Source organism: Asterias amurensis, chromosome 10 (genome assembly GCF_032118995.1).
Source record: "Asterias amurensis chromosome 10, ASM3211899v1".
In the NCBI taxonomy this organism is placed as follows: Eukaryota; Metazoa; Echinodermata; class Asteroidea; order Forcipulatida; family Asteriidae; genus Asterias; species Asterias amurensis.
Window position 1 is genome coordinate 17032717 of NC_092657.1, and position 18799 is coordinate 17051515.

At 39.9% G+C, this 18799-nt stretch overlaps 1 protein-coding gene across 1 annotated transcript in view; it reads left to right on the top strand.

Annotated features, from left to right (window-relative positions):
* The first annotated feature begins 289 nt into the window (after nucleotides 1-289).
* LOC139943043 (ubiquitin carboxyl-terminal hydrolase 44-B-like) overlaps nucleotides 290-18799 on the top strand; it is a 28152-nt gene continuing 9642 nt past the window's right edge. The window contains exons 1-12 of the mRNA XM_071939858.1: nucleotides 290-348; nucleotides 2629-2789; nucleotides 3523-3641; nucleotides 5114-5284; nucleotides 6748-7092; nucleotides 7650-7785; nucleotides 9895-10040; nucleotides 11388-11537; nucleotides 12499-12708; nucleotides 13970-14200; nucleotides 17189-17353; nucleotides 18508-18554. Coding sequence (XP_071795959.1) covers nucleotides 2682-2789; nucleotides 3523-3641; nucleotides 5114-5284; nucleotides 6748-7092; nucleotides 7650-7785; nucleotides 9895-10040; nucleotides 11388-11537; nucleotides 12499-12708; nucleotides 13970-14200; nucleotides 17189-17353; nucleotides 18508-18554 — 1828 coding nt within the window. The 5' untranslated portion in view covers nucleotides 290-348; nucleotides 2629-2681. The remainder of the gene's footprint in view (nucleotides 349-2628; nucleotides 2790-3522; nucleotides 3642-5113; nucleotides 5285-6747; nucleotides 7093-7649; nucleotides 7786-9894; nucleotides 10041-11387; nucleotides 11538-12498; nucleotides 12709-13969; nucleotides 14201-17188; nucleotides 17354-18507; nucleotides 18555-18799) is intronic.

The window sequence follows — 18799 nt, forward strand, 5'->3', positions numbered from 1 at the left end:
AAGCGCGGCATCCCGCTAATAGCTCTATTAAATTTGCACCGCCGTATCACCAGTGCGCCCTCTTATTCGTGTACAAAGTGCATGGTCAATAAACGGCTTGTTTTGCGACTACTCGCACTGGTTGGAACTCAATGTCAGTCTCCTAGAAGCCACCAACGGTATTTAGACGTGAGCATTTGTCATTATTTGGGAACCAGACTGCTCATGTGTAGGGTACCAATCATGTATCATGCTTTCAATATAAAAACTGCGTCCGTAAACCCGCGAAGTTCGACAGAGTGTTATTTTGGGCCGAGTTTGACTAGTGCCACACACAGAAAAGATGCCAAGCAAGAAAAGAGTGTTTTTGTAAGTTTATATCTTTTTATTTAAAATGACCACATTGAAGACTGAACATGAACATTTAACATAAAGTATTGCTTTGCTGTCATAGCGGACGCAGCATTGAAGAGTGCCAACATTTCAGGAAACCGTTGTCATTATTAAAAATCCCAATTTTAAACTAAAAACTCAAATTTAATTTTAAAATGAATGTGGTTGTGGTTGGAGAGTGCCGGTGTGTCCCCCATGGTGTGTCGTGTGTCGTGTGTGAGGAGATTATGCCCCCCCCCCCCCCCCCAAAAAAAACACCCCAAAACAACGGCGAACTGTCATGACAGGCCATGTGGGTGAAGATTCTGCATCCGACCACCAATTTAGGAATAATTATATCGTCAGCAATTTCACGAAGGGACAAAAAGTCCCCTGCGGCTGCAGTCTGCACTCTGCAGCCAAATAGGGGGGGGGGGGGGCCTATGTATGTCTGTTTTGAGAAAACTGCGTTTTAAGTTTAGCTAATTTTGAAACTACTAAGTACTAGTTCGTAGACTATTCGAAATGTAATTTTGGAATCTTTTACATGTCTGTCAGGGAAGAAAAGATCCTAAATCATACAAATCTGTTTAATTTGTTTTCCTAATGTGTTTAATTAATGAGTAATTATTCAATTAACAAAATGTTCTCATCGTGAAAACGTTATCAAACATGGTCAGCGTGCAGCGCGTCGTGTGTAAACTTTTTGGCTGTTTGTGAAAACGCAAAAGCCGGAGCACCCACTTTTTGGGATAATTCCACGTGGTAGAGCAATATACTTTTCTGCACTTCGTGAAAACGCATTTCCGGGTGGTGCTTATTTTTTGTCCTTTTAAAGCCACAAATACACTTCGGAACAGAAAAATAATTAAAAGTTCACAGATTTACAAATAACTTACAGGGTTTACAGAAGGTAATGGTGAAAGACTTCTCTTGAAATATTATTCCATGAAATGCTTTATTTTTTGAGAAAACATTAAAACAATATCAATTGTCAATATCGAGAGTTACAGATTTATTTTAAACACATGTCATGACACTGCAAAATGTGCGGAAACAAGGGTGGGTTTTCCCGTTATTTTCTCCCGACTCCGAACAAGGGTGGGTTTTCCCGTTATTTTCTCCCGACTCTGATGACCAATTGAGCCTAAATTTTCACAGGTTTGTTATTTTATATATAAGTTGTGATACACTAAGTGTGGGCCTTGGACAATACTGTTTACCGAAAGTGTCCAATGGCTTTAAAGTTTTTGGATCTTCGTGAAAACGCAAAAGCTGGCGCTCTCATGATTGGCACTGTGCAATCAACGTGGTAAGGTATACAACAAATTTACAAAAAGATTTTTGGCTCTTTGTGAAAACATAATTCCAGGTTCTTGAGGTTTTTGTCATTCATCATAAACTTTGTAAATAGTTAGATCCCGATCACCTAAAGTCAAATCCACCCAAAAAAACAAAATCATTTTTTTATCAATTTTTAAGGATTTTGGTCCTTCGTGAAATTGCTGACGATATCCAGAAGAAGAGTTGAAAGAATTCTCTTTTGCATAGTTTTGAAACCTGGGCCCAATTTCATCTAAACTTAACTAACCTATACATTGTAATTTCATTTGTATTGTAATGTAAGCATGAAAATTTGCTTAGCATGAAATTTCTTCATTGATTTTAAAAAACAGGACTACCAACCAAATTTCCATTTCTTGCATATTGCTTATTACTGGTGTTCAGCTATTGTTTGCTTATTCTGAGGATCATGTGGAAATTTGTTTGGTAATCCTGTTTTTATCAAGACAACAATTTCATGCTTAGCAAATTTTTTGTGCTTAGCAGCTCTATGAAATTGGGCCCTGACCTTGCCAAAATTAACTTCACTTCACATTTTTGTTTATAAACACAAAAAAGTACAAACAATACAACATTACATTGACTTGGTTGAGATTGCATGTGATGTCTGTTAAACTACTTTTATTTCAAAAAAAAAAAATCCCCTCAAACATTTTTTCACATCCCCCTTCTGCGTTCTGCTGGCCTATTAAATTCCTACTGACTCAAACAACCTTTTTTACCACTAAATTCTACGGTCGAAGTCGGATAACTTTCAGTAATGCGCCACCATTTTCAAGCCTGCTCGAAGATAATATTTATATTATTTTAAAATTGTAATGTGTTTGTAGTTGCTGGGCACCTCTGAAAAACAGTGTTTCACTGAAAGATTTCCCCCGGGTAAGTAAGAAATAAATAAATGAATTTATAATGTTATTTGATTTGTGTTTCCAGATTGAATGAAAGATTTTTTATGAAGAACAGCAACAAAGTATTCACCAAGAGCTATGGACAAGTGCATCCACATCAAGAAATTAAGACTGGCTCACAACCATTGCGTCTTTAATCCACAAAAATGGCTGTGTAAAGTTTGCGGTACGACTGAAAGTGTCTGGGTAAGTACATGTACTGAGTGTAAATCGCCCCCAACCCCCAACAGCTCACCATTGCTGACATATATGAGTAATTTTTACCCTAACAATTATCTTGAGTAATTACGAGAAGAGTCCAGTGGACACTATTGGTAATAACTCATAAATGTCAGCAGAAAATTGGAGGAGTTTACGGCGAGTTGACGGCACCAAGCGAGTTGACGAGTTAACGGCAAGGAAGTATTTTGGTAGGATCGACCGATCTACATAATACATGTATCTGTACATGTCTTTCTACCTCCGCGCTTTTTCCAAGTGTGCATTTCTGACCAAACATTTTTATTGCCAAATAAGTTTTTTAACCAACCGATCCTTAAATCATAAACCCATGAAAATTGCTGTTGACGAAAAAGTGTTATTAAGGGCAGAAATTAGCTGGTAAGATCGTCCAAAAAATTTTGCGACCCAAAGTTTGTTTGTACAAGATTCGGTAAGTTCACCTCCGGCGACCGCAACAAATCAGTCCAGGTTTGTCCCTATTTCTGGCTGCGAGGGTGGGGTGGTTTACTGCGTTAAGTGTCCAAAACGTCACCACAAAAATTTTCAGATTTTTTTTTCAACACCTGGTTGCATCTCTGGCTGATCAGAAACACCACTGGGCCACGATACTGGGTGAGTTGACATTGTTCCCTCAAACCATATTGTCTAGTTATTGTTATTAATTATAACACAGTGTTGTGGTTTTTGTTTCTTACAGGCTTGTCTGAGTTGCACCAACGTGGCGTGTGGACGTTACAATGAAGAGCACGCCCTCAAACACTTCAAAGAATCCAAACACCCACTCGCCATCGAAGTCAATGATAGATACGTATTCTGGTAAGACAACCCTTAAAGGCAGTGGACACTATTGGTGATTACTCAAAATAATTATCAGCATAAAACCTCACCTGGTAACGAGTAATGGGGAGAGGTTGATAGTATAAAATGTTGAGAGAAACTAATGAGGCTTAAAGGCAGTGGACATTATTGGTAATTACTCAAAATAATTATTAGCAGAAAACCTTACTTGGTTACGAGTATTGGGGAGAAGTTGGTAGTATAAAACTTTGTGAGAAACGGCTCCCTCTGAAGTGACGTAGTTTTCGAGAAAGAAGTTATTTTCCACGAATTTGATTTCGAGACCTCAAGTTTAGAATTTGAGGTCTCAAAATCAAGCAGAAAGCACACAACTTCGTGTGACAAGGGTGTTTTTTCTTTCATAGTTATCTCGCAACTCTGACGACCAATCGAGCTCAAATTTTCACAGGTTTGTTATTTTATGCATATGTTGAGATACACCAAGTGAGAAGACTGGTATTTGACGATTACCAATAGTGTCCAGTGTCTTTTAAGGCAGGGTATACTTTTGGTAATGAATCTGAAAATCTTTCTTCTTGTAGCCCCTTACAAAGACTGGCTCTTATGCCTCGTTCCACATAGATGCCGCTTCTACTACCATGGAAAAGTGACCAATAGCGTGGCCAAGCGTGGGGAATCTCCGTGAGCTTGGTTTAGTAGGGGTGGGATCTCCTAGGAAGCGGCATTCTCTCCTAATGCTTATCTTTAACGTGAGGGTAGCAGGGGTCGAAATTAAGTGTATAGTATTTTTAGTAGCCCTGATGAGATTTTGGTAAAACACATTACTTGTATCAAACTGGATAAATGAGTAGCCTGGCTGTAAATCTGGTAGTCCCGGGCTAGCGGGCTAGTGGCAATTTCGACCCCTGGGGTAGGCGGGTGGTAGCCAACAATAAGCGGGACAAAGTCGTTAGCAGGAACGCCATTATCGTACAAGCAGCGTGGTAGCATCGCGAAGAGATCTCGGTGGTCGAAATATAAACACAGCAATCGGCATCTATTTCAAAGTAGAAACAATAACTTGGTCACGTTGGTCTAGGTGTATTCGTAGTAGCAGCGAGACAGTAACACTTTTGACGTAGAAGCGTAAGAGTAGGGTGAAGTGTTTAATATGCCAAATTGCTTGATTTTGATGGTGATTGTGTCCCGACTTGATACATTGTTGAGATCGAGGGGATCGGCATGGTCTTCTTAAGGCCGGTCGTACGATGGTCTGGCGGTGGAAATCTTGACACGCGATCAAAAAAAGACATCGTTTTTAGGCCTCAGCGATGACTATAAACTGTGTTGCAAGACCATCGCGCGACCGACTAATAACCGGCCTTTAAGGTCGTAGAGCTGTGTGAACGGGGTATACGTGTAAGCCTTGTCTTGTTAAGTTGTTAGGGACAAACTTATAGAACAAAAAATCTAAATTGAATTATTACCATTGCCTTATTTTCTTTTCCCAGTTATGATTGCGATGATTACATTCTGAATGACAACGCTCCCGGTGATCTCAAGTTATTGCGTACAACCCTCGATGCGATCACTAAGCAGACTCTGTATGAGAGTCAAACAAGGAGCGGACGTCGACTCTTGAGGGCGCTCTCTGTGGACACTGGCGAACAGATTAAACACAGGTAAACAAATACGTTATCATAGGTTGCCTCAGAGTGGTGTTTAACTGTTTATATTTAAAAGCGGGAAGTACTTCAAATCTTTGAACAACTGTCCCATTTAAACATGTTAACATGTACGTGATTTTTTCTGATTTTTAACTGAATTTTCGTTTTTTTTCTGCCCTTAGAAAAAAGATACCGGGTTTTATTTTGAAGTTTATACACGGTGCGTTCGTTTAGCTTCCCTGGGTCTACCCGGCAGTGCTCACTCGGGTGAGCTCCTGACGAGCTAATCGAACTCCTGACGAGCTAATCGAACGATCACACTCGCCCTCTTGTGGTGACGGCATGCACCTCAGGTCACCCCAAAGTGACCCACTCCACAAGCAGGGCACTGTGGGCTGACTCGGGTGAGCCACGTCAAAGCTATTCGAACGTACCGTGGCGAACCGGGTTGACCCAGGAAAGCTAAACGAACGCACCCTATGTGTCATAAAAAATGATGATGTAAGTAAAACTATGTAGCGCCCCATATAATGCCCCAGATAAACCAATCATTGTGGTAATATTGGGCTTAATGCTCACAAGTTTTTCGAGCTTGCTTGTTTCACGCTTTGTGCTCAGAGTTCAGGTTTTCAGCCTATCACATCCCTTCCAGCACATGTGTCACCTTAGACGCAATTATGACACTAGTAGCCCAGGCTTAAAGGAACACGTTGCCTTGGATCGGACGAGTTGGTCTATAAAAAGCATTTGTAACCCGTTTGTTATAAAATGTGTATAATGGTTGGAAAGATGTTGTAAAATTAGAATATAATGATCCACACGCATTTGCCTCGAAATTGCGTGGCTTTCCTTTTACTTTGCGAACTAACACGGTCGGCCATTTATGGGAGTCAAAATTTTGACTCCCATAAATGGCCGACGGTGTTTGTCGATGAAAAAAAGGAAAACCACGCAATTTCGAGTGATACTTGTGTGGATCACTATATTCTACTTTTAAAATATCTTTCTAATCATATGCATTTTATAACAAATGGTTACAAACGCTTTTGAAAGACCAACTCGACCAATCAAGGCAACTTGTTCCTTTAAAAATAACTCTGCCACGGTCTCAAGAAAGTGGAGGTATTTCTAGATACAAGTGCTATGCAAATCTTTGTTGTTACTATTATCTGGTTCCAGGCGTCAAGAAAGTTTAACATAAAAAGTCATACATGAAGCCCTTGTTCACCAACATCTGGTTGTATAAATCGCTAACTATTATTACGTTTATGATTTCAGGCGTCAGGAAAGTTTAACATGGGAGGATAAAGGCCCCTCATGCAGCCCTCGTTCACTGACGTCTCGTTTTATAAATCTCTAACCATTATTATTGTTATGATTCCAGGCGTCAGGAAAAGTTAACATGGTAAAGGCCACACAGCCCTCGTTCATTGTCGTCTCGTTAAATAAATCTTGTATTAATATTATTATGATTTCAGACGTCAGGAAAGTTTAACATGGGAGGATAAAGGTCACACCGCCCTCGTTCACCGTCGTCTCGTCCTCCTCAGTAAAATCTTCCTTCCCTGGAAGACCCTCGTCCACGGCGACAAAATCACTGGCAAAAAAACCAAACCGACAAAGCTACCTCAAAAGCGAACTCTCCCTAAGACCGCAAAACACATTACCGTGGAGTGCGGTGAGAGCAGCAAGAAACGCACGAGGCCGGATGAGTTGCGGATAGGTGAGATTAAGAGGAAGTGGACGGTGCTGACGCCCGGAGTAACGGGGCTTAGGAACCTCGGCAACACCTGCTATATGAACTCCATTCTGCAGGTGCTGGGGTGAGTCAGTTTTTGTTTTTGTTTTTTTGTGTATTGTATTCAGGGATGTAATTTCTTAGTTTTTAACCGGAAATCTGTTTTTTGGCATTCCCCCTCCCTGCCACAAAAATAAGTTAACAATCAAAAATAAAAATTGACACCTTTTGTTTATCAAGTTTTTAGCCATTACATGACATGAATCTCTACTCACTATGAACGAAGATGTGTGTAATAATTTAGCCTCATTAGTGTTATGTCAGACTTCCTCTTTTCAGCTGATTACCTCTCTTTTGGTTATGATTTTCCTCTTTTTTTGTTCCTTCACTTTCTGTGTACTAAAGTACAGGAAAATTATCTTTTCCTCTTTTTTTCTTGCACAGTTTTCTCTTTTCCTCTTTTTTTTTCATGGATAGTTACTCACATGCCTGTAGTCTTCAAGTTTTTGAGGGAAAAAAAAGTGAAAACCCAATTCTCAAAAGCAACAGCACCTCAGCACGTAAAATATTAAGAGATAAGAGACCGATCAGCCATGAAACCCTGAAACCCTGATGTTTTTTTTATACCTGCTTTTTCAACAGGCATTTACATCAGTTCCGGGAGTGCTTTCTACATTTGGAGCTGAACCTCCCGCCGAGAGAGAGCAGTCACTCACACGTAGTTGGAACGAGAAGACAAACTGAGTACATGAGGCAGACCACGATAGAATGTCTTGAGGCAAGTATCAAACCCTATTATTATACCTCAGTTAAAGGGAAGGTACACGTTTGGTAATTGTCAAAGACCAGTCTTCTCACTTGGTGTATCCCAACATAAGCATAAAATAACAAACCTGTTAAAATTTGAGCTCAATTGGTCATCGAAGTTGCGAGAAATTGATAAGGGAAAAAAACACCCTTGTTGGACGAATTTGTGTGCTTTCAGATAGGAACTTCTAACTAGAAGTCTTTTATTATTTTAGTGAGAAATTACCTCTTTCTCAAAATCTATGCTACTTCAGAGGTAGCCGTTTCTCACAATGTTTTATACTATCAACAGCTCTCCAATGCTTGTTACCAAGTCAGTTTTTAAGTTAGTATTTGGTTTGAGTAATTACCAAACGTGTACCTTCCCTTTAAAGGCAGTGGAAACTATTGGTAGTTACTCAAAATAATTATTAGCATAAAATCTTTCTTGGTAATGAGTAATGGGGAGAGGTTGATAGTATAAAACATTGTGAGAAATGGCTCTCTCTGAAGTAATGTAGTTTTTGAGAAAAAAGTAATTTTCCACGGATTTGATTTCGAGACCTCAGATTTAGAATTTGAAATCTCGAAATCAAGCATCTGAAAGCACACAACTTCGTGTCACAAGGGTGTTTTTTTCTTTCATTATTATCTCGCAGACCGGTTGAGCTAAAATTTTCACAGGTTTGTTAGTTTGTGCATATGTTGAGATACAGCAAGTGAGAAGACTGGTCTTTGACAATTACCAACAGTGTCCACTGTCTTTAAACAAACTGTGTGAAGTTTGATTTGTCGAGAACCAATCACGTGCAGGCAACAAAAACGCATGTACAATGGCGCAGCAGGTAAACGAGTTTTGTTACTACCGGTGAACATTACTTTGATCGTTCCAGCGCTGGTCGATTTCCAGCGCTAAGTACGAAATGGCCACGGGTTAGAGGGGACACTGAATAGTTGTTTCTTATATCGGGCTCGTCGTAAATAATGTTTGAAAATGGCAACAGAACTTTTGAGAAGAGGAAAAAATCATGTTACCAAGTTGTAACAAAACAATTGGTGCACGCTGTGATTTGGGGTCCATTTACCCCATCGGGTGTACAAAACGCCATGGACCCCATCACAGCGTGCAACAATTGTATATTGTGATGCATCCATGGGTTATGAGTTCTACTGACGCAGAATAGATTATGGAATTCAAGGAGACTACTTGTACTTGTGGAAGTGTCGTGGCTGAGCAGTTAAGAGCACCAAACTCAAACTCTGGTGTTTCTGATCAGTGAGCCAATGGTTCGAGTCCCGGTCTAGACACACGTGTCCTTATTACTCAGTATAATTGTTAGCATAAAACCTTACTTGGTGACGAGTAATGGGGAGAGGTTGGTAGTATAAAATATTGTGAGAAACGGCTCCCTCTGAAGTGACGTAGTTTTCGAGAAAGAAGTAATTTTCCACGAATTTGATTTCAAGACCTCAAGTTTAGAATTTGAGGTCTCGAAATCAAGCATCTGATAGCACACAACCATGACAACTTCGTGTGACAAGGGTGTTTTTTTCTTTCGTTATTATCTCGCAACTTCGATGACCGATTGAGCTCAAATTTTCACAGGTTTGTTATTTTATGCATACGTTGAGATAAGGCAAGTTAAAAGACTGGTCTTTGACAATTACCAATAGTGTCCTCTGCCTTTAAGCAAGACACTTAACCATTGCTTTGTCCTTTGGATGGGAAGTAAAGCTGTAGGTCACGTGTGTTGTGTAACACATGTAAAAGAACCCAATGTACTTATTGCGAAGAGAAGGGGTGCGCCCCAGCCCGGTGTTCCTGGTCCGATCGGCAGCGTATTGTGCCACAGCACCTTAAAAACCACATAATCCTCACCCAGTGCATTGACATGGGGCTTGTCTTTAGTGCATCAAAGAACTGTATGCCTTTCAGTGAGTAAAACCATGTCTCTCATACTTTCCTACAAAAATCCCCCAAAATATTTGACATCTTAGAGAATTGTTATCGAGTTCCTGTCCTGGATTAAGTTTAATCTATTTTCAATATTGTATTTTTACACGTAAGATGTAATTCCTCTCTTCAAATTTTTTTCAACAGGAGGTCCAGAAACCCAAAGGTGGCGTTAAGAGCAAGGGTCGTATTCTGCGGCAGCCTGGCCCCTCCTCAGGGGGTCTTAGTGGTGGCTCAGATGAAGCTGTCGACCCATCAAAGTACAAAGATCCTCGAACCGTTAGGAATAATTTGTGAGTTGAGTTTTGTTTGAATTGGTTAACCCTTTCAGGAAAGTGGACTGTGCACTTTACCATGCTTGAGTCGACAAACAATGTGGGCACTAGGAGGTTTTTTTTATTTTTTTTTATTTTTTTGTCATGCAAGTCGCCAGACAAACAAGGCCTGAAGGACACTTCAAGGTGTGGGCTACAATTTTTTTTTTTTTTCAGAGGTCGTTGCCCCCTACTCCTAGGACTGAAACAGGGTTACCCCTTTTACAGTCCATAGGGATATAAGCTTGGGTATTATCAATCCGAAGCCTGGCCGGTAGTGCAGAAAGAACTACCTCCCCAATTTTACATAGCAAGTGTCACGACCGGGATTCGAACCCACCCTCTGCTGATCAAACACCAGAACTTGAATCCGGTGCTCTTAACCGCTCGGCCAACATGCCACAAAGAACTTGGGGGTGAATGGGTTAAGGGTCATAGATAAGTAATTTCTAAAAAGATTTATAACAAAGCACTTAAAGGCACAGATGCTCCCCATGATATCTCAGAACTACTTGAAGTTTACACTCTGTCAAGGATCAAGTCGATCAAGTTCCATGCTTCTCCTCATTGAGCCCAAGTCTTGACACTCATGGGGTGACAGGTCTTTTTCGTCAGCTGCATCTCGCATCTTGAACTCTGTATGTACCACTTCATCTTAGATCTTGTTTCTGTACCACACAATTCAAATCTCTTCTCAAAACTTGCCTTGGACCACAGATTTTCAGGCACTAATTTTGGTGTGTCTGTTGTCTTTCATTTTGTTTATTGGTTTTAACTGCGCCTTGAACACCCAGCAGGGTGGATATGTGCGCATTAGAAGTCTTTCTTATTATTATTATTTAACATTTATTATATATCGTTGCGGTACCCGCTGCCAAAATATAGGATTCAAACTGCCTCTAGCTACCGGGCATTCTCTATAGTCTAGTTGGTAAGACACTGCTCTAGAATCGCATAGGGTCGTGTTGAATCCCACCCGAGTAATATGCCTGTGATATTTTTTCACAGGACTCACACACATCGATGCATGGGTAAAAACCAAAATTAATATTCTTTATCCCCGATGCAAAAATTTAACATCTTTTATGACGTTGCGGTACCCGCTGCATAAACATAGGATTCTAACTGCCTCTACATGTAGCTACGGGGCAATCTCGGTGGTCTAGTTGGTATGACACTGCTCTAGAATCACAAGGGTCGTTTTGAGATACATTGCTAACACACATCGCTGTATAGGTCAAAACCAAAATTAATATTCTTTATCTCCAATGCAAATTTAACATCTATTATTATTATTGTTAATAACATTTCTTTGTTCTGTGGCAGTCCGCTGTGTCATGAGTTGCATGTCTTATACCGTGTGATGTGGTCAGGAAAGTGGGCCATCGTTTCTCCCCATGCCATCTTGAGCAGTGTCTGGCGACTCATTCCATCCTTTAGAGGCTACTCACAGCAAGACGCCCAAGAATTCCTCTGGTAAATGGTTTATTTAAAAAACAAAGACAATCACAGCCTGACTTGCTGAATAACCGTCAAACTACAAAGAGGTAAAGGCAGTGGACACTATTGTTAATTACTCAAAATAATTATCATCATAAAACCTTTCTTGATTACGAGTAATGGGGAAAGGTTGATAGTATAAAACATTGTGAGAAACAGCTCCCTCTGAAGTGACATAGTTTGTGAGAAAGAAGTAATTGATTTCGAGACCTCAAGTTTAGAATTTGAGGTCTCGAAATCAAGCATCAGAAAGCACACAACTTCGTATGACAAGGGTGTTTTTTCTTTCATTATTATCTCGCAACTTCGACGAACGATTGAGCTCAAATTTTCACAGGTTTGTTATTTTATGCGTATGTTGAGATACACCAACTGTGAAGACTAGTCTTTGACAATTACCAATAGTATCACTGTCTTTAAAAGTACAAGAAAGAAAATAATCATAAAATAATAATTCAATATTGAAAGGTTTGCGATAACACCATGTAATAACTCTCTCAATTGGGGTGGTTCATTCCAGTTGTTACAACTTGACGTTTCAATCTGTGTGCTCTGATCGTCTTCTGAAAAAAGCTGAAGACGATCAGAGCATACATAAGCTCTTTAATCTCAGGTATAGGGGAAATGATCTCAGGGTTAAGTAAATTAATAAAGAAATAAATTATCAACTTAAAACCTAGGAAGTTTATACTTAATTTAATAAATCTAATAATCTGCAGAACGAGTATGAAAAGATGACATAATTTTATGTTCATTAAGGGTAGATTTTGGAAATTAGTGAAGTGGAAATACATGAACATGTTACACTCACTGTAGCTGTTACATGTTACATGTTTTTTGTGTTGTCATTTAGACGTCGAGAAAGACTCTGCCAGGGTCCAAACTTTATGCCATTTACTATTTGTTTTTACTTTTATTTTCTGTTCTTGTGTTACAGTGAATTTTTAGACAAGGTCCACTCTGAGCTCCAGTGTGTCGCCTCGGCGCCCCTCGTTCGGATGACCAGCGGGGCATTAGTACCAACTAAAGATATCGTAACGGAGAGCTTCGAGGGCGCTATTGTCAGTCAGGTGACGTGTCTGAACTGCCTCAACAAATCGAATACCTTTGAGCCGCTCGGAGATTTGTCGTTAGAGTTTCCTGAAAGGTGAGTTAATTAAACTCTAGGGAAACCCCCAGGGGAAATGTTAAACTTATTTAACTGCCAGATTAAGGATATGCAAGGTTTCATCCAGGATTTGATAAAAGGGTGGTCATTTCGTGGAAATATAAAAATGGTGTGTAACATACCCAGTACTTCTTATGTACCGTGTATAACGACCGCCAAGAGGTGCGCCCTTTGCTTAAAGAGACTGGACATTATTGGTAATTGTCAAAGACTAGTCTTCTCACTTGGTGTATCTCAGCATAAAATAACAACCTGTGAAACTTTGAGCTCAATCAGTCATCGAAGTTGCTAGATAATATTAATAATGAAAGAAAAAACACCCTTTTCACACAAAGTTGTGCGCTTTCAGATGCTCGATTCCGAGACCTCAAATTCTAAATCTTGAGGTCTCGAAATCCAATTCGTAAAAAATTGCTTCTTTCTCGAAAACTACATTACTTCAGAGGGAGCTGTTTCTCACAATGTTTTATACTATCAACCTCTTCCCATTACTCAGTACCAAGTAAGGTTTTATGCTCAATAATTATTTTGAGTAATCACCAATAGTGTCCACTGCCTTTAAACATTATAGTTTGAGACATGTCAGGAGTCTTAATAAAACACACTCTGACTTGAGTCCTGAATAACAGTGACTCTCACAGAGTCTTGATGATTTAATCTGCACAGCATTTTTACATTGCATCTGTCACTTAGAATACATATGTACATGTACACTTTGCTTGCCGGCGCTCTACCGACTGAGCAATTTAGTCTAATGTTGGCGGTCTACTTGGATCACATCAGAGTTTACGATACAAACTGCGAAGCACGGAACCACCTTTAAAGAGGGATTAAACTTTCTCAATACAATTATAAAGTAATTGACTGTGTACGCTTCAACATGCTGGAAGATTATGGTGAAAAGTTGGCTGAAATATGTGTTGTAGCCACGGTGGGCAGTGCTGGGTGGGCCTGCCCAGGGCTCACAAATTAATGACCAGCACTCCATTTGACCAGCAAAATCCATTGTGCCGCCCACAGATTTCCCCTGGATTTATCAAAATAATGGTCTAGTCTGCATTGATCCAAGACACAGCTAAATGATAAGAAGTATCAAATGTCAGAGAGAAAGAACACAGTCAAGAGGCCATTCAACTTTTAACACAATTAGTTTGAGTAACCCAGCCCCACAGTGGATCCGCTCGCCTTTGGTCTTGCTTCAACCTAATCTAATCTAATCTTAATCTCTTCTTAATCTTAGATATCAGTTTAGCGAGTGGAGAACCAGCCTCTCTGAAGCCAGCTGCCCTCTGACGGAAATGCTGGCAAAGTTTACGGAGCGAGAGAATCTCGGCAAAGTGTATGCGTGTGAGCGATGTAACAGTAGGAGACGGAACGCTTCGGTCAAACCAGAGATTCGGACTGAGGCAACAAAAAGACTGCTCCTCACAAAGCTACCCCAGGTGTTGCGTCTTCACCTCAAGAGATTCAGGTAGGTTCAACAGCGAAAAGAATTCTCTACCGTTTGGTGGAATTCGACTTTCTTTTGTTTTCAGTTCGGACTTTTTGAGATCTCCAACTTTTGCAAGTTGACTTTTGAAGCGTGGGTGTGTCATACTAGGCGAATCAAAACAATTTTTTTTTAGTCACAAGAAATGAGGGGTATTTGTAGTAAAATCCGAAAGAGAGATTGTTTTAAAGTTTGTAAAGAGTTTTTTTTGACAATTCAAGATTTCCGCTAGGTTTATTGTGGCTGCGATCGTTGGAAAGTGTACGCTAAGGTGTGCGCGTGTGAGCGATGTATTAGTAGGAGATGGAACGCTTCGGTCAAACCAGAGTTTCGTACCAATGCCACAAAGCAAAGAGACTGCTCCTCACTAAGCTGCCCCAGGTGTTGCGTCTTCACTTAAAGAGGTTCATCAGGTGGGTTCCATCAGGGAACAGACTTCTCCACAGTTTGGCGGAATTCCGACTATGAAAAAACGCCTTGGTTTTCAGTTCCGACATTTTAAGATCTCCAACTTTGGCAAGTTGACTTTTGAAACAGCGGGCGAGTCATATCTGTCCGCCGGGTGAGCAAAAAAATGTTTTTTCCTTGTTGCAATTAATGAAGGGTAAAGAAGTAGCCTCAGGGTTTTGAAAAACCAGCTACACTTCTGACGCTAACGGCGCGCATTAAAATTACAATACTATGACATCATTTGTGGGATGTTTTGGTGTTTCTGATCTGCAGAGTGTGGGTTTGAGTCTCAGTCGTGACACCTGTGTCCTTAAGTAAAACACTTAAAGGAACACGTTGAAAAGCGTTTGTAACTGTTTTTTATAAAATACATATGAGTAGAAAGATGTTGTAAAAGTAGAATACACAAACATGCGTCGAAATTGCACGGTTTTCCTTTTACCTCGTCGACTAACACGGTCGGCCATTTAAGGGAGTCACATTTTTGACTCACATAAATGGCCGACCGTGTTAGTTCGCGCAGTAAAAGGAAAACCACGCAATTTCGAGGCAAACTTGTGTGGATAATTGTATTCTACTTTTAAAACATCTTTCCAACCATATGCATTTTATAAAAAACGGTTACAAACGCTCAGTTATAGACCAACTCGTCCGATCCAAGGCAACGTGTTCCTTTAACCTTGATGCTTCGTCCTTTGGATGGGGAGTAAAGCCGTTGGTCCTGTGTGTTGTGAAGGGCACGTACAATAACCTAGTTACACTTGTCGCTAGAGAAGGGGTTTGTTTTTCTGGCAGTGTCTGTGAAGTCTACAAAGTCTACATGTAATCCCATGAGTTTGGATCCTAGTTGCAGTTTTTGCAGTCAGCAATGACTCTTAAAGCCATTGGACCCTTTCGGTAAACAGTGTTGTCCAAGTCCCACACTTTGTGTACCACAACTTCTATATCAAATAACAAACCTGTGAAAATTTAGGCTCAATCGGTCATCGGAGTCGGGAGAAAACAACGAAAAAACCCACCCTTGTTTCCGCGCGATTCGCCGTGTCATGACATGTGTTTAAAATAAATCCGTAATTCTCGTTAACGAGAATTTATATTGTTTTGCTGTTTTCTCAAAAAGTAAAGCATTTCATGGAATAATATTTCAAGAGAAGTCTTTCACCATTGCCTTCTGTAAACCCTGTAAGTTATTTGTAAATCTGTGAACTTTTTTTTTTCTGAACCGAAAGGGTCCAATGGCTTTAAAGGCAGTGAACACTATTGGTAATTACTCAAAATAAATATTGGCATAAAACCTTTCTTGGTGACGAGTAATGGGGAGAGGTTGATGGTATAAAACATTGTGAGAAACGACTCCCTCTGAAGTATCATAGTTTTCGAGAAAGAAGTAATTTTCCATGAATTTGATTTCGAGACCTCAGATTTAAAACTTGAGGTCTCGAAATCAACCATCTAAACGCACACAACTTCGGGTGACTAGGTTGTTTTCTTCTTTCATTATTATCTTGCAACTTTGATGACCGATTGAGCTCAAATTTTCACAGGTTTATTTTATGCATATATGTTGAGATACACCAACTATGAAGACTAGTCTTTGACAATTACCAATAGTGTCCACTGCCTTTAACCCTCATATTAATTGTGACTGCGTGATTGTAGTATATGAATCGTTTGTCAGAGAAACTAGCCAAAACAGGCAAAAAGGGGTGATATTTTCAAACAAAATATTGTTAGTTTAAATGCCAAATTGAATCTTGTTTTATATTGCTAACTTCCTTCCTTATAAATAAAATTAAAAGGGTTTAAAACTAGCAACAAACTCTTTTTTTCTGAGTTTCTTTCTCTCGTATCTCGTACTCTAACCATTTTTTAACTAAAGAAGGTATATCAACATGGGTTTGAACAGCATTAAAGCATAGACAGATGCTCTTCTAAAATGAAAAAAATATATATTACCTGGGTTGTCAAACATCTCATTTTGCTCACCAAATAATGACATTTCAGACAGAAATATTTCAAGGGATGTTTTCTACTTGTTCATCATCATTAGAACGTGTAGGTTTCATGTAAATCTGTGATCTTCACTATTTCTTTCTTACCAATTCTGTAATGTTCATTTGAATTAAAGCCATTGGACCTTTTCGGTAAACAGTATTGTCCAAGTCCCACACTTCGTGTATCACAACTTATATAAAATAACAATCCTGTGGAAATTTAGGCTCAATCGGACATCGGAGTCGGGAGAAAATAACAGAAAAACCCACCCTTGTTTCCGCGCGTTTCGCCGTGTCATGACATGTGTTTAAAATAAACCCGTAATTCTCGTTAACGAGAATTTATATTGCTTTGCTGTTTTCTCAAAAAGTAAAGCATTTCATGGAATAATATTTCAAGAGAAGTCTTTCACCATTACCTTCTGTAAACCCTGTAAATTATGTGTAAATCTGTGAACTTTTATTTTTTTTTCGGAACCGAAAGGGTCCAATGGCTTTAAACAACAATTTTGTTTTTCTTCCGCAGATGGTGCGGACGGAATCACAGAGAGAAGATCAACGTTCATGTTGACTTTGATGAAGAGCTGAACATGCGGCCGTATTGCTTCGTTGCTAAGGAAGATGAACGAAGACTGACTAATGAAGATTTCATCTATGACTTGACGACTGTCGTCATACACCATGGGAGAGGGTAAGTTTCTCTGAATGTGTACTATGGATCAATTCGTCACTGTTATAATAACTATTTTGCACAAGAACACGATCTTTGCAAACCACAAAGCATTTATCATCCAATCTCGTTCCATGTTTTATACCAACAAAACGTTGACACCAATTCAAGACTCAACGGTAGTACAGTTAATATCGATCCTATAAGCTAAAGTAGTAGTCCCAGCCAATTTTCTATACCTCTCGCCCGGGTAGTAGTTAAAAAGCAGGACTGTCTTTTCAGAACCGAGAAGTCTGTCAAACAATCCGATAAATCTACTCCGCGGTAGTAGAATAAAGAAAGACAGTTCTCTAACTCTACCTGGCAAGTAGATACACACATGGTGTTACCACAAACCAAATAATGTAAGGCCCAACTTCATAAACCATTGTAAGCAGGGATGTGATTTCAATGTTTTTAACCGGAAATGCGTTTTTTTTTTTTGGTTTCTTTCTGAATGATTTGCACGTAGTTTTTTTTCTACACATACAGAACTCGGTACTGAATATACAGTGCTTTTTAACCCTCTACATGTATGTACCAAAATGCTTAGGAAGAATCTCCTTCATATTCTACAAATCAGCTGTTAAAGTTAATAATAATAATAACCGTATTTATAACGCGCCTTTTACCAAAGGATACAAAGCGCCAGGTATTATTACTGCAAGGGGTGGGGTGAATTTTTGAGATATAAGACCTAATCCTTAAACGCCATGTAATGGTTTACAAGGTGCTGTGGCGCAATATGCTGCCAATCCAGCCAGGAACACTGGGGCGAACCCCTTCTCTTTTCGATAAGTGCACTGGGTTCTTTTACATGCGTTTTACACAACACATGGGACCAACGGCTTTACGTCCCATCCGAAGGATGAAGCAATGGTTATGTGTCTTGCTTAAGGACACAAGTGTCACAGCTGGGGAATCGAACCCACACTCTGCTGATCAGAAACACCAGAGTTTGAATTCGACACTCCCAAAGTTCACCTGACGATGACTAGAGCGAGGTAGTTGAAACGTTAAATGTCACAAAAGTTTGTTTTGGCATGTAAAACGTTTGTTTCATGCCTTGTGTTTTGTGTCGTGCAAGAAGTACCCAGACCCATTTACTTTTCTTTGTTTTTCTCTTCCATTGCTAGATTTGGATCTGGACATTACACGGCGTATTGCTGGAATACTGAAGGAGGTAGGTGTGTAGAGTTGTCCAGAGTAAGCCTGGGCAACTAGAGAAATTTAGGAACTTGGGAACGTCCAATATCAAATATCAATGTAGTACAAGGTACATGTATCAAGGTACCAGGGGCCTTTCTCAAACCTCGGCTTAGGCTCCGGCTCAGGCTCCGCGTGCGGGTACAAGCAGCAATACGCGCTTTAAATGCAGGCTAAAGGCCGAGCTGCGCACACAGCGCGCGGAGCCTAAGCCTGAGCCGG